Source organism: Orbicella faveolata, unplaced genomic scaffold (genome assembly GCF_042242905.1).
Source record: "Orbicella faveolata isolate gen_17 unplaced genomic scaffold, um_ofav_v1 contig_13, whole genome shotgun sequence".
NCBI classification, from domain to species: Eukaryota; Metazoa; Cnidaria; class Anthozoa; order Scleractinia; family Merulinidae; genus Orbicella; species Orbicella faveolata.
The window spans coordinates 8228205-8241036 of NW_028301540.1; the positions used below are offsets into that span (position 1 = coordinate 8228205).

At 38.5% G+C, this 12832-nt stretch overlaps 1 protein-coding gene across 1 annotated transcript in view; it reads left to right on the forward strand.

Annotated features, from left to right (window-relative positions):
• LOC110052563 (uncharacterized) overlaps nucleotides 1-12832 on the forward strand; it is an 83233-nt gene that overhangs the window by 52779 nt on the left and 17622 nt on the right. The window contains exons 42-51 of the mRNA XM_089285764.1: nucleotides 237-559; nucleotides 831-987; nucleotides 2758-3086; nucleotides 3896-4034; nucleotides 4860-5188; nucleotides 5516-5654; nucleotides 6532-6666; nucleotides 7192-7417; nucleotides 8236-8387; nucleotides 9288-9515. Coding sequence (XP_089141890.1) covers nucleotides 237-559; nucleotides 831-987; nucleotides 2758-3086; nucleotides 3896-4034; nucleotides 4860-5188; nucleotides 5516-5654; nucleotides 6532-6666; nucleotides 7192-7417; nucleotides 8236-8387; nucleotides 9288-9515 — 2157 coding nt within the window. The remainder of the gene's footprint in view (nucleotides 1-236; nucleotides 560-830; nucleotides 988-2757; nucleotides 3087-3895; nucleotides 4035-4859; nucleotides 5189-5515; nucleotides 5655-6531; nucleotides 6667-7191; nucleotides 7418-8235; nucleotides 8388-9287; nucleotides 9516-12832) is intronic.

Consider the following 12832-nt stretch of genomic DNA (forward strand, 5'->3'; position numbering starts at 1 on the left):
CCTATTTTCAAGTTTATCTCAGCTTGTACAAAGTTCTCCTTATACTGCGAGGAAATCGTCCTTCTTTGATATTGGGCCCACATTTTGCCCATAAAAGACTACTACTCATCCAATTCGAACTCATAGTTAAACAATAATAAACAGAATTACCTAAGATACTATGACCCTGAGTCTCTTTAAAAATCGATGATGAAATCAGCTCAATTCAGATCAACTTACCTGCTCTCTCGTTTTAGAATGCCAAGAAGCTCTGGGGATGATAACCGGCGTAATCTCTGATGCACAAATTACAGCTTCCTCGATATGGGATTCCAGTCATGAAGCCTTCCAGGGCAGACTTAACTTTCAAGCCATTCCAATGAAGTCGGGATCTTGGTCAGCTGGTAGAAATGATTTTAATCAATGGCTCGAGGTCTTCTTGGGTCCGCTGTTCACCGTGACAGGTATAGCAACGCAAGGAAGAAGTGATTATGATCAGTGGGTGACCAGGTACAGACTACTGTTCAGTGACGATGGACTGCGGTTACAGGACTACAGAGAGAATGGGCTTGTAGTCAAGGTAAGGAAGGCGGCTTAGTAAACGCGATATCCACGCTTGTTGTTACTATTGTTGTTGTTGTGTTGTTTAATTAAGAAGCTTAAAGATGATTTCAAGTCATTACTGCGCAGTCTCATCACCCCAGAGCGAACGAAAATAACTTAGAATTCTAGTTGGTGTTGCAGTTTGCGTCCATTTAACACGGGTGTGCATCTTTTGAGTTATGGATGCACGATGGACATGAACGTACCATGTTATAAAATGCTTACAGTTTGACATCTATCTGATTTAGATTTTTGATGGAAATAGAGACCGGAACACTGTTGTCCGTCATAACCTAAATCCAACAATCCTGGCCGCACGTTTGATCCGTTTCCAACCAGTAGCTTGGTGGAGGCACATATCAATGAGAGTGGAGCTGTACGGGTGCCCTCTAGGTGCTGTGCAAGGTAATGTTTTTCATCATTATTTCAATGAAAGCTATAAAATTGATATTCTCAAACTCATTTATGATTCATCAAGTTTGAACAAAGGAAAATCATGACCGCGAAGGGCGTTTGGTTATCTGATATTAAAATGCATAGATTTTTACGATTTTATTTCTCCGTTTTCTCTTTAGTTTTAGATTTTATTGAGAAGATATATCGAACTCTCAAGACAGTATTTGACCACCATTTCCAAACACCTCGAAGTTCGTCAAAAACACTCCTCGTCGCGTATTTTCAACTCTCATCTCGGTGTCTAAAAGTGTGGTCAAACGCTCCAGATATTTCTTCAAATTTCTATAAGTGAACGATCTTGTGCGAATAACTGACCGACGGGCATAAAACCTACTTGTGAGACCTTAGAATGAGTTTCAGATAAAGAGTATTCTTTGGAATATTCTGCAATGATGATGTGAGCTTTTGCATTTTTAAATGCAAGAAATCGTCAAAAATTCGAGCAACTTACTTTTCAAATAGGAACTCTCCAGTTTTCATTTGTCATTTGACCGTTACCATACATTTGAAAAACAACAATTTTTTTGGATCGGACACTCATCGAGAGGGATGGTAAAATGCTTGAACAAATTGTTTGAATAGGTTGATTCTGATGTTTTTTATAAAATTCTAACTTGGTGCCAATGCTTGGGAGAATACAGCAATTTTTACTGTCCTTAAACCTCGATGTGAATCCTCGGCCTCGGAATCAAGTGAAAATAGCTAAATAGACCATATTTCCGAATTACGTTTAACCTGTGAGGGTAAATTAATCAACATGACACGAGCGTGGGACAAAGAAAAATTCTGGACGGGCGCTCTATCCACTGAGCAACGAGAACTCATGGAGAGCAAGGTCATTTAACTGAGTTCATATATGACAGATGTCCTGTATACTACTAGGATCAACGCTATCGAAGTCATCGTGAGTAATGATGAGTTACTGACCTGAGTTAATGAACTCAGTTAAATGACCTCGCTCTCCATGAGTTCTCGTAGCTCAGTGGATAGAGCGCCCGCCCGGTGTTCGGGAGGTCATGGGTTCGATTCCTGCCGGTGACTCAGAATTTTTCTTTGTCCCACGCTCGTGTCATGTTGATTAATTCACCTTCACATTTCATTACCGTGCTTAAAATTCACCATCTTTATTAACTTATCACTACTCACGATGACTTCGATAGCGTTGATCCTAGTAGTATGCAGGACACCTATCATATATGGACTCAATTAAATGACCTTGCTCTCCATGAGTTCTCGTCGCTCAGTGGATAGAGCGCCGTCCGGTGTTCGGGAGGTCATGGGTTCGATTCCTGTCGAGGACTCAGAATTTTTCTTTGTCCCACGCTCGTGTCATGTTGATCAATTCACCTTCATATTTCATTAGCGAGCTTAAAATTCACCATCTTTATTAACTTATCACTACCTTTAGCCCCTTTCTCAAAGTGAGTCTTTGTGCTCATCCTTTCATATGAAAATGAGACTTCATTCACATTAAACTCATTTTCATCTGAATGGTTGATCACCAGGTATGGCTTTCATAAGAGAATCTTAGGAAAATGGGATATTAGGCTGTCGTTCAACAAATAAAACCAACAGGTGGCAACTAGTAAAACCAGCAGATAGTTCTTAAAGGGTTAAAAATTGATTAGAAACCTATAAGTAGAACAGTTAATTATAAATATTTTTCTAAATCTGTTTTAATGTTTGATTTACTTTGTATTGATTCTTTAAAACCATTAGGATGTTGGCAAGCTCTCGGCATGGAAAGCGGTGCAATCACTGACAATCAAATTCAAGCTTCTTCTCAGTGGGATTCCAGTCACGCCCCCTTCCAGGGTAGACTACATTTTCAAGGAAGCTTTTTTAAAGCGGGATCTTGGTCTGCTGGCAGAAATGATCTTCTCCAATGGCTCCAAATTGACCTGGGTAGCCAGTACACTAAAGTGACTCGTGTAGCAACGCAAGGAAGAAATGCTCACAGTCAGTGGGTGACCAGATACAAACTGATGTACAGTAATGATGGACTGAACTTCCAGTACTACTGGGACCAAGGAAAACCTGCAGATGAGGTACAATCAAATTTATTAAGAGACCAGGTTACAAAACAAGAGGTCCAATCACATAAATTGAATGTAGAATAGTCACATACGTAGATTTTAAAAAAAAATTCAGTTGCACTCAAAAGGAAAGAAGAAAGTAACTTACTGCAAATAAATCCTATCAGCTATGATGAAACAATTAACTATATGTAAATATTTTTGTTAACGCGTCTTATAATTACTTTAAGTGCTCCGATAGAATCATTTGGTGAAGAAACAGCTCTATTGCTATCTATTATAGAGCTCCCTGACTTAACAGTTAAGTATGCCAAATAGTTCGGCAGAACATGAGTTGTGGTGCATGGGTCAGGTAAGTTAAGAATATCAGTTCCCCTGAAGGAATCGTTCGCAGGTCAGAGAGTGAACAGATTAAAGGGCCAGGGGCTCTCATTTTCTAAGGTTTTCACTTATCAGTGATACAAAAGGGTGCGTGGCAAACAACATATGAACCATCGGTTGATGTCAGTACAAGAATACGAAATCATTATAGAAAAAAAGTGGCTAATTGCTGATACTTGTTTTCACTTCTGCATCAGTATGAAAGTCAAATTAAGCTAGAATTCTGCAATAGAGTAATAGGCAAGTTTAGGTAACTGTGATTCGAGCATAACTTGTCGACGTTTCGACGATGACGGACAGTTTTCTGTGATTGCAATAGAAAAGAATGGGGCCTATCTCGGTCAGCAAATGAAGTATTAATCCCACTTGACAGAAGATTAACTTAACTTTGTCGATGGGACGTCAACCGATGTTTTCACAATGGTTGTCTTTAATTTTAGGATTTTGCTGGAAACACAGACACAGATACTATCATTTTTAACGAACTAAACCCACCAATCAGAGCCCGTTTCATCCGTTTCCAACCACAGGCTTGGTATGGGCACATATCGATGAGGGTGGAGCTGTATGGCTGTCCAGGTAGCGTAGAATATTTTTCTTTTATCTCTGAGAAGAACAATGATGATGATAATAATAATAGTACTACTACTACTACTACTACTACTAATAATAATAATAGATGAATAAAAGAAGCTTAAAATGGACACCTTTAAAAATTTTAGTTACTGGTACATTCAAAACACTGACATTTTGGATTGTTTCAAAACTCGTATACTTTTGTAACTAGCGGTTTAGGAACTATACATCATTTTATTCATCTACTTATTTGTTTTAAAAAATAACTCAAAAGAAATACGCGCGTTGAATGATTAAATAAAGTTCTCTTGTCATGCTGTTCGTTATTTTCTTTGGTCTGTTTTCTAACCAAAAAAAGCAGATGAAAATAAAAAAAAAACATTTTCCTCGTGTTTGTATCGACTTTAAGTATAAATCTACCAGCGTTCTATCATGAATGCCGTTCTCTGATTGGCTACGCTAATCACTATCTATCACTATCTATCTAGCTGTAGATAGTGACTAGCGTAGCAGCGTGCGCTAGGGGTCGCTTCTTTCTGTTTTCGAAGTGTCTTTGAAGAGGATTTAGATTAAAGTTTTGAACGACTGCTAGATTTATACTAAAACAATTAGATTATTCGCTCTCTATTTCTATGCATGATAGAAGTCTCGAGCTCATAACGTAATTGTTAAATAGAAACACTCATGAAAGTTTGGGAGAACTCGAAAAAGCTGTAGGAACACTCACCGATCGGTTCGTGTTCACGCAGCATTTCTCGTCTGCCAACTCAATAGAAACAAGAAAAATGTTTTCTATTTCTTAAATAATTGACTCCGTAAAATCTTTAGCTTGTCTTGGCGCTCTTGGCATGGAAGATGGCTCAATCTCTGATGGTCAAATAAGTGCTTCTTCGCAATGGGATTCCAGTCATGCCGTTATCCATGGCAGACTTCATTTTAAAGCAACTTCAGGCAAAGCGGGATCTTGGTCTGCTCGCAGCAACGATGTTAACGAATGGTTCCAGATTGATCTGGGAAGTCGGCACACCGAAGTGACACGTGTAGCAACGCAAGGAAGAAATAATTACCCCCAGTGGGTAACCAAGTACAAACTGCAGTATAGTAACGATGGAGTGAACTTCCAGTACTATAGGGACCAAGGAAAAACTGCATATAAGGTGAAATACATGTCGACCTAACTTACCAAAATTTAAAAACTATTTTTTTTTTTTTTTTTTTTTTTTTTTTTTTACATTTCTTGGGTCAAATTCTTGCCAGTTTTAAAGTGTAGAGAATTCACCTTCAAGCGGCAAGGAGATTAAATGGCGTATTTTCTGGAGAATTCTCTGAAAAAGTAATTAGTCTTGTCACCTATCCACGCATGTTGATATTCTCTAGTTGTTAGACAAGATAAAGATTACTTGGTTAATGAAAGAAGCCAAGTTGTAGGGATCAATTCTGACTACGATAACTCGTTTATACATGCTACGATCTTTGCCATTTAGAATTTTACTGGAAACATCGACCAGGACACTGTGGTATATCATGAATTAAGCCCGCCAATCAAGGCACGTTACATCCGCTTTCTACCGCAAGCTTGGGCTGGCCACATATCAATGAGAGTGGAGCTGTATGGCTGTCAAGGTACTGCAGGCTTTCCTCCATCATTTTTAACCTTTCAAAGGCTATTCAAGTTTGAAACGAGCTATTTAGTATTTTATTGATGTGTGTGTTCTGTTATGGAGACTATCTACCGGTTGCTTAAAGTTCACAAAATAACAAAATACCGAAGGCATGGCAGAGAGCTAGATTTAACATTAAAAATGAATAATATAATATTAAAACTGAATTGTACATAGACAGTCTCAATGCCTCTTACAGTCTTCAACCCTATTCTAAAAAAGGCTAAAAAGCTTTGATTAGTCTTGATTCAAAACAATCCAGAGAGGAACAATGATATTTCGTGAGTCATTCCAGAACCTTGGTGCAACAACCGAGAAAGATCTCTCGGCATAGTAAGCCGTTTCAGTAGTCTTTGGAATAGACAGCAGATTTCTTATTGAAGGGGGCTCATTGCATAGCTGTCAGAACTAAGACGTGTACTAAGTGGTTACCAAGTGATCTGATAATAGAACTATACTTAAATTCGTTCATATAATAACGTGGTGTAAACTATTTATCCTGTTACTCCATTCATATGCTAAGTGCAGGCCCTCATCCCTGTGCATGTTTTTCCACTTCCCCCAGGATGAGATACTTGTCAATCCTAGCTCCTTCCCCCCGCCCAACTCCATTACACACCTTAGTGTAGAGAGATACTGTGAAAATAGTATCTTGCTCGCATTACAAATTGAACCCGGTCATGACTCGAAGCCAAACCACTCGATCAGGATTCAAGTACACCAACCCTTACGCCGATCGTTCACGAACACCCTAATCTATCCTAAATTTAACTCAACCGATACTGAATTTAATTCATTCTTCAATTAAAACGGAACAAATATGTTGTTAATCAATTTAGATGATCAACCGTGTGATACGTCCGTTGACTGGTGTGGATGGAAAAACGTCCGTGGGTGGAAAAGAGTCAAATACCAAGAGCTTGACCAGGACCATCAATATGACAGCGACGTTGAGGATATTGAGATTGACGGAGGTAGGTACTTTAAAATGTTCTACACACCCGCATATCTTAATTGGCTCTCGCTCAATTAGATAAATCTGCTAAGTGTATAGTACCCACAATTTGCTTTTACAAAACTGCGAGAGTTTGAAACAACGAAATAATTACAGAAAGCGTGGAAGCAGTCATTGATAAGATTGAATTTGTGGAACACCTTTTGAACAAATACTGAATGTCTCTTCTCCTCTAATATAACGTTTTCAATCACGTGGCCAGCAGCCATCCAAGTTTCTTGAAACAGAAGGTGTTTACATAAGAAAAGAGTTCAACTCCCAAAGGATTGGTTTGTTACACCAATTTAGTCGCCTTAACGTTATTTGAAAACACTATATTGTAAGATTTGAAAGTTGTTAGCCACTCTCAAACGTCGAAAGAATATAATCACTTACATGTATTTCAAACGATTCTTTGATGTACTTCTGTTTTTGTTTTGTTTGTTTGTTTGTTTTTTTGTTTATTGTTTGTTTGTTTGTTTGTTTTTGCTGTTCTTTGACGCAGGTAACTACGAGATTCACCTTCCCGACTTCGGTGTTGGCTACGTGTCATTCTCTGATTTTTCAGCACGTGGTCGTGGTTTTACCATCTGCTTCTGGTTGAAGACGACACACAGTGGCTTTTTCATCGAATACGAAGTCGCCGCATCTAGGGAACAAAATGCAACCTTGGTACTGGGGCTTTACTTTCATAACCACAGTTTTGATATTCAATTTGGCAGCATAAGAAGGTACCAAATAATTTTCCTTAAGTAATATCATAAAAATTTATTCTATAACTATAAAATGATTGCCAAAGCGATTTCCATTCCGTAATTGGACATTAATGTATCTTGGCAATGAGCACAAGACGAGGCAACGATAATAACATCTGTCAATATTTGAACAATTAAAGAGACCTTCGATCATTAAATCACTCACGCCAACAAACGTGCCTTTGCCGCTTTTCGTGTGACGTCATCATTTTCCAAAATAAGAAATTACCAATCCTTCCGAAGTTTTAGTTTCATGAGACGTAAGGCCCTCTAATAACTTGACGTTTTGCAGCATTTAAGCCCGACAGGGTTTCTCATTTTGAAATAGGGCACGTTTGAATTTCCAAGTGTGTGCGTTGTGTGACATTGAAATGGCGGCCCGATAAGGCTCTCGAGTAGTCAAATAGATGAGTTATTGCTCAAGTTTTTGCTAACTAAACAATTTTTGCCCTATAAAAAGTGTTAATTTCAATGTTTCGGAGCTCTAGAGTAATAACCTTTCGTTTCAATGGCAAAACTCGATGACAGATGTTTCTCTTACTTTACGGCCGCCATGTTTGTGTCCCTCTGAGGGGCACAAACATGGCGATTTCATATAAAGCTCTATAAATTTGAGTGAAACACTTCTCCGAATAACGAGAGAATGAAAACCTGCACGGACCTAAATCTTGGCGAGGTTGTTTATATGTCAATCATCTTTCGTATCCCGGCTTCTTGACTTAATTTATTGAATGGTTATGATTTTTATTTTGATGGCGTGACACTGCAAACCAGCCATAATTCTTTTTACACAGCAATATCCCAATGAGCGTGACAGATGACATGTGGCACCACACGTGCGTGGTATGGGATGGTAAGAGCGGGCTCTTGGCGGTCTTCAAAGATGGCGAAAGAAAACATCAATCAACTAGGTTTCGTGCAGGTTCACTTGATCTGAAAATTGAAGGTAACTAAATATTATAGTCGTTTTACGTTGGTGGTTGTGTCAAACCTTATTGATCTTGACACTGATTCTAGAAGTGAATCGCTAATTTAGTTAAGCAATAAAGCACTCTTTCTATGGGTTAACCGGCACAACAAGCTACGCGGCATGCTACAAGAACACAAGAAAAGCTTGTAAATCGTCGTAGGCTCGCGAAGTGATTCAACGACCACTTTCCAAACTTTTGCGAATAGCATAAAGTTTAGTTACAGAAACGCTGCCTCTGAAATTTCTCTGTATTTTGCTAAATGGAAACCAAATTCGTTTATTGTGTTACATGCAGAGTTTAAACTCAAAATTTCTGATAGGCTTAATGTTAACTCGAAAGAAATATTTTCTCACCTTTTTTAACAAACGGCCAAAATGATCATTCAGCCCATCTGACTTCGTCCTCTACAGACCGTGGAAAGCACCGAAAAAAAGGTTTAAAGATCCCTTATTTTTAAACACGAGCGTAACCGGAATCGTTTTTAAAATTTTGCTGTGCAAAAAAGGTAAGCTTTATATGCCGAGTAACTTCTGGTCCTGTTTTTCCTTGCAAATTTTCAAGTATATGTTGAATGAAAAAATTTTTTGTGTTATTGATATCTCAGCCAGTAAAAGCCGAAGCTGTCTATTACATTTGTTATCGCTAGTGTTCTGAGTTCTCTAGTTCCCGCGTAGAGCGCTATATCGGGACCCTTGGTATACCGGTACAATAGAGCGCAGGTTTTGCAACTCCACTGACCAATCAGAGCACGCGTAGTATCTCAGTTATTTTAAGGCTAACAGTAAACCAATAAGGTTACACAGGGGTTATAAAGACAAAAAATATATGTTTGTCTTATCTGGTTTAATGGCTCTAAATAGAATTTCTCTCCCAAGGCATAGGAACTATGACAATAGGCTTCAGAGCAACAAACAAAACTGAGTCCGTTGGAGCATTGAGTGGTTTTAATGTGTGGTCGTATGCAGTGATCGCAGAGGAGATACTGCGCATGTCATACGGATGTGGGGATGAGACAGGAAACGCAAAGGCGTGGCATACAGTTAAACATGGATTGAAGAATAGAGTTGCGTTGGAAAGGTTTCGAACTTGTAACGATAGAAAAGGCGAGTCATCTACAAAGTTGAGTACAGTCAACCCTAAATAACTCGAACCTTCGAGGCAAATTAAAAAAGGGTTCTAGTACGTTATCGGGAGGTGGGAACAAATGACCGGAGATAGGGAAAAAACGGTGTTTACTATATTTCTATTATTGTACATTTTAATCAAATTCAATAATAGAGAGGTCGAGTGAAAATAGAAAAATACTTCTCTTAATTACTGTGTAAATCAGGACATAATATAAAGATTTAGCTAATCCTAAAAGTGGAGCTCCTGATTATAACAAGTATAACCATAAGAGAAAAAATGCTTTTCTTCAATAAGAAACTAAAAAAATGATCAATTCTTAGCATGTAATTGTTCAGCCTTCAACTTTACCATTTTTTTTCCAGTTAAAAACTTACGAAAGACTTTCCGAGAGACGAATGTACAAGGAAGTTCTTAGAAGAAATGTCAAAAAAGCGCCAGGGGTTAATTTGAGCGGAAATTTTGCTTTGCACGTACCCCCTCCTTCTCCCTCAGAGTAAGGACCTGACTTGAGCCCGCTATCCAATCGACAACCTGTATCTGGGAAGCGGTCAACTTCAAAACACGTGACCTCGATTAGCTCTAAACCTGAGCCCGCGATATGTTCCCGTGATACTGGTCAGGGGATACCTTGTTTTGGCAACTGTCAATTGACCATAATAACGATGTCCAATGTAAAAGCGAATACCGTCCAAATAACAGTACAAATATACAGCGATGTTCTACAGTTATTTGTACGGTAAAAAACCTGTTTGCCGTACAAGTCGGCGCGCGAACGCAAACTGTCACACTCTCCCTCTTCAGTTCATTGATAAATTTATTGACCACAGCAATTGGACAATAAATCTCTTATTAGATGTTTTAGTTTATATTTGTTTTATATTTTTACTCCTTGTTTGTATTTTGACTTGTCAAAATACGGTACCACTCGTAAAATATTTAACAAATAAAGAAGCCTCGACTGTGCTCTGTTCTGTTGTAAAGCACGCAGGAAGCGGTAGAGCACGAAAGAAGTGTAGGGGAAAACACGAGACGTAGTCGAGTGTTTTTCCCTACTTCTTGAGTGCTCTACCGCTTCCTAAGTGCTTTACAACAGAACAGAGCACAGTCGAGGCTTCTTTATTTGTTTTATGATAAAGAATCAGATAATTTCCCCACGCATTCGGCTGAATTTTCAAACCAAACTTTATTTTCCAAACGAGCAAAAGTGGCGTCAGCCGTGCACTGTTCTCTGATAAAGCACGCTAAAATAAGCCAATCACAATCCTTGTTAGAATTGTTCAAATAATTTGATTGGCTAACGAAGCGACAGCTGTCAATCACAAACTGGACTTCAGCTAAGCTTTCAGTTTCGAGAAGTTTGAGCGGCTTTCGAGAGAAGAATGATGCCTTCAAAGCTTGCTTTTAAGTTAATTTTTAAATACGGATCTCAAGGCAGGTAAAGGTTTATAGTCCAGAGGAATCCGGCCGTATTGTGGCCCATGAAAACGAGCACTTTTCCAGTGGAAATTACGAAACGCGGAGCTCAAAGCTTGTGGATGAAAATGCGAAATGCCGGGTTGAATTTGAAAGGAGCTACAGTTATTTACGGCTCGTAGCCGCATGCAGCAAGATTGCCCGAACTAGCGTAAAAGTTAGAAAGACTTAACGACTCCCACTGGTTCTACTTCGAGCACAGAAGAGAATATCAGAGCAAGTTTTGCCCTGACCACTCGTCGGTTTACTTGGCTGAGATGACCGAAGAACGAGCGTTACTACACTGCATGTAAGTGTTGTTTGAGCAAATGAGCATTCTTAATTGTAAATTTACAAAAATAAAGCTTCTCATCATAAACAGAGACAGTTCAATTGTTTTCTGTCGTTGTTTTACTTCTTAGTATAATGTCTGCCTTCGTAACAAAATTAATGTCCTTATCGAAGCACTGTTTAGGTTGAGAATTTGTGTATTTCGCTACAGTTGTACATGTTTTGTCGGCGGGAATCTAGCAAAACTTGTTATTTTAGTACAGTTTTAACACTACTGTTGCTAAAAATGGTCTCTGTGAGCCATATTTACTGCAGAAAAATAGCTCGCTTCTAGTGCGTTTGTCTGAGTCACGGGGATGTTTAATTTGGGTCCACTTTGTCAAAATTCCGAAGCAAAATTTGGAAGCCAACTTACCGTCATCAACCCGTGCTCTGTTCTCTGATAAAGCACGCTGTTCCAGCCAATCAGAGCGCGCGTTATATGGAAACTTTATTATAAATATATATATATATATATATATATATATATATATATATATATATATATACAATGTGGGAGGAAAAACACAAATAAACTACAAGTTCATCCCTACAAGCCTGTTTCGTGGTTGCCCACTCATCAAATCCCCTGATGAGTGGGCAACCACGAAACAGGCTTGTAGGGATGAACTTGTAGTTTATTTGTGTTTTTCCTCCCACATTGTATACTTCGCTCTACTCTGATGTATTGAGCACTGTTCTACGAAAATCAAATTTTACACTTTATATATATATATATATATATATATATATATATATATATATATATATATATATATATATATATATATTATTTGCCGGCTGGGAGGTCCGTATGGTGAAAAACTGTGACCGAGGTCTTGAAAAAACTGCCCGAGGCCGCAGACCGAGGGCAGCATTTTCAAGTCCGAGGTCACAGTTTTTCACCATACGGACCGACCCTAAGCCGGCAAATAACATGTTTATTTTTTTCCTGCAGTAAATTGGTTTTACAGATTACAAATGGGTTTGTTTACGCAACTCTTGTCATTGAATCGGCTTGCGCGCCGTCTACTAAAGATTTTTAAAAAATATCGGCAACGAGCGAGTAACTCAGAAAGTAGACAAAGAAAGATGTATTAAAAAACAGATTTTTTTCGAACTACTTTGTGCTAGTTGCATTTTTCACCATTTAAGTTCTCCAAAATTGTTTTTGCGGTGTGAAATTTCGTGCGAAGTTTGAAGTTTTACTACCAAAACAATTTCTGTCAGTCGTTGCTTTTAAAATCACTTCGTCACTTTTCTACCGTAAATTGAATAGCAGAAAGCGAGGAAATTCGTTAAGTGTATTCCACAGAAATTCTTCTAAATACAGCAACGATCAGAGAGGTAAACTCGACTGAAACTGACTGAAATTTTACGGCGAGACTGAAACACAGGATTACGCGCCATTACGGCGCCAAGCTACAAACAACCAAGCAAACTCTCACAACTTCAAAACACTCAATTGAATTTACTTACAGTGACTTTCCTTGCCATTTTAAAGTGAACA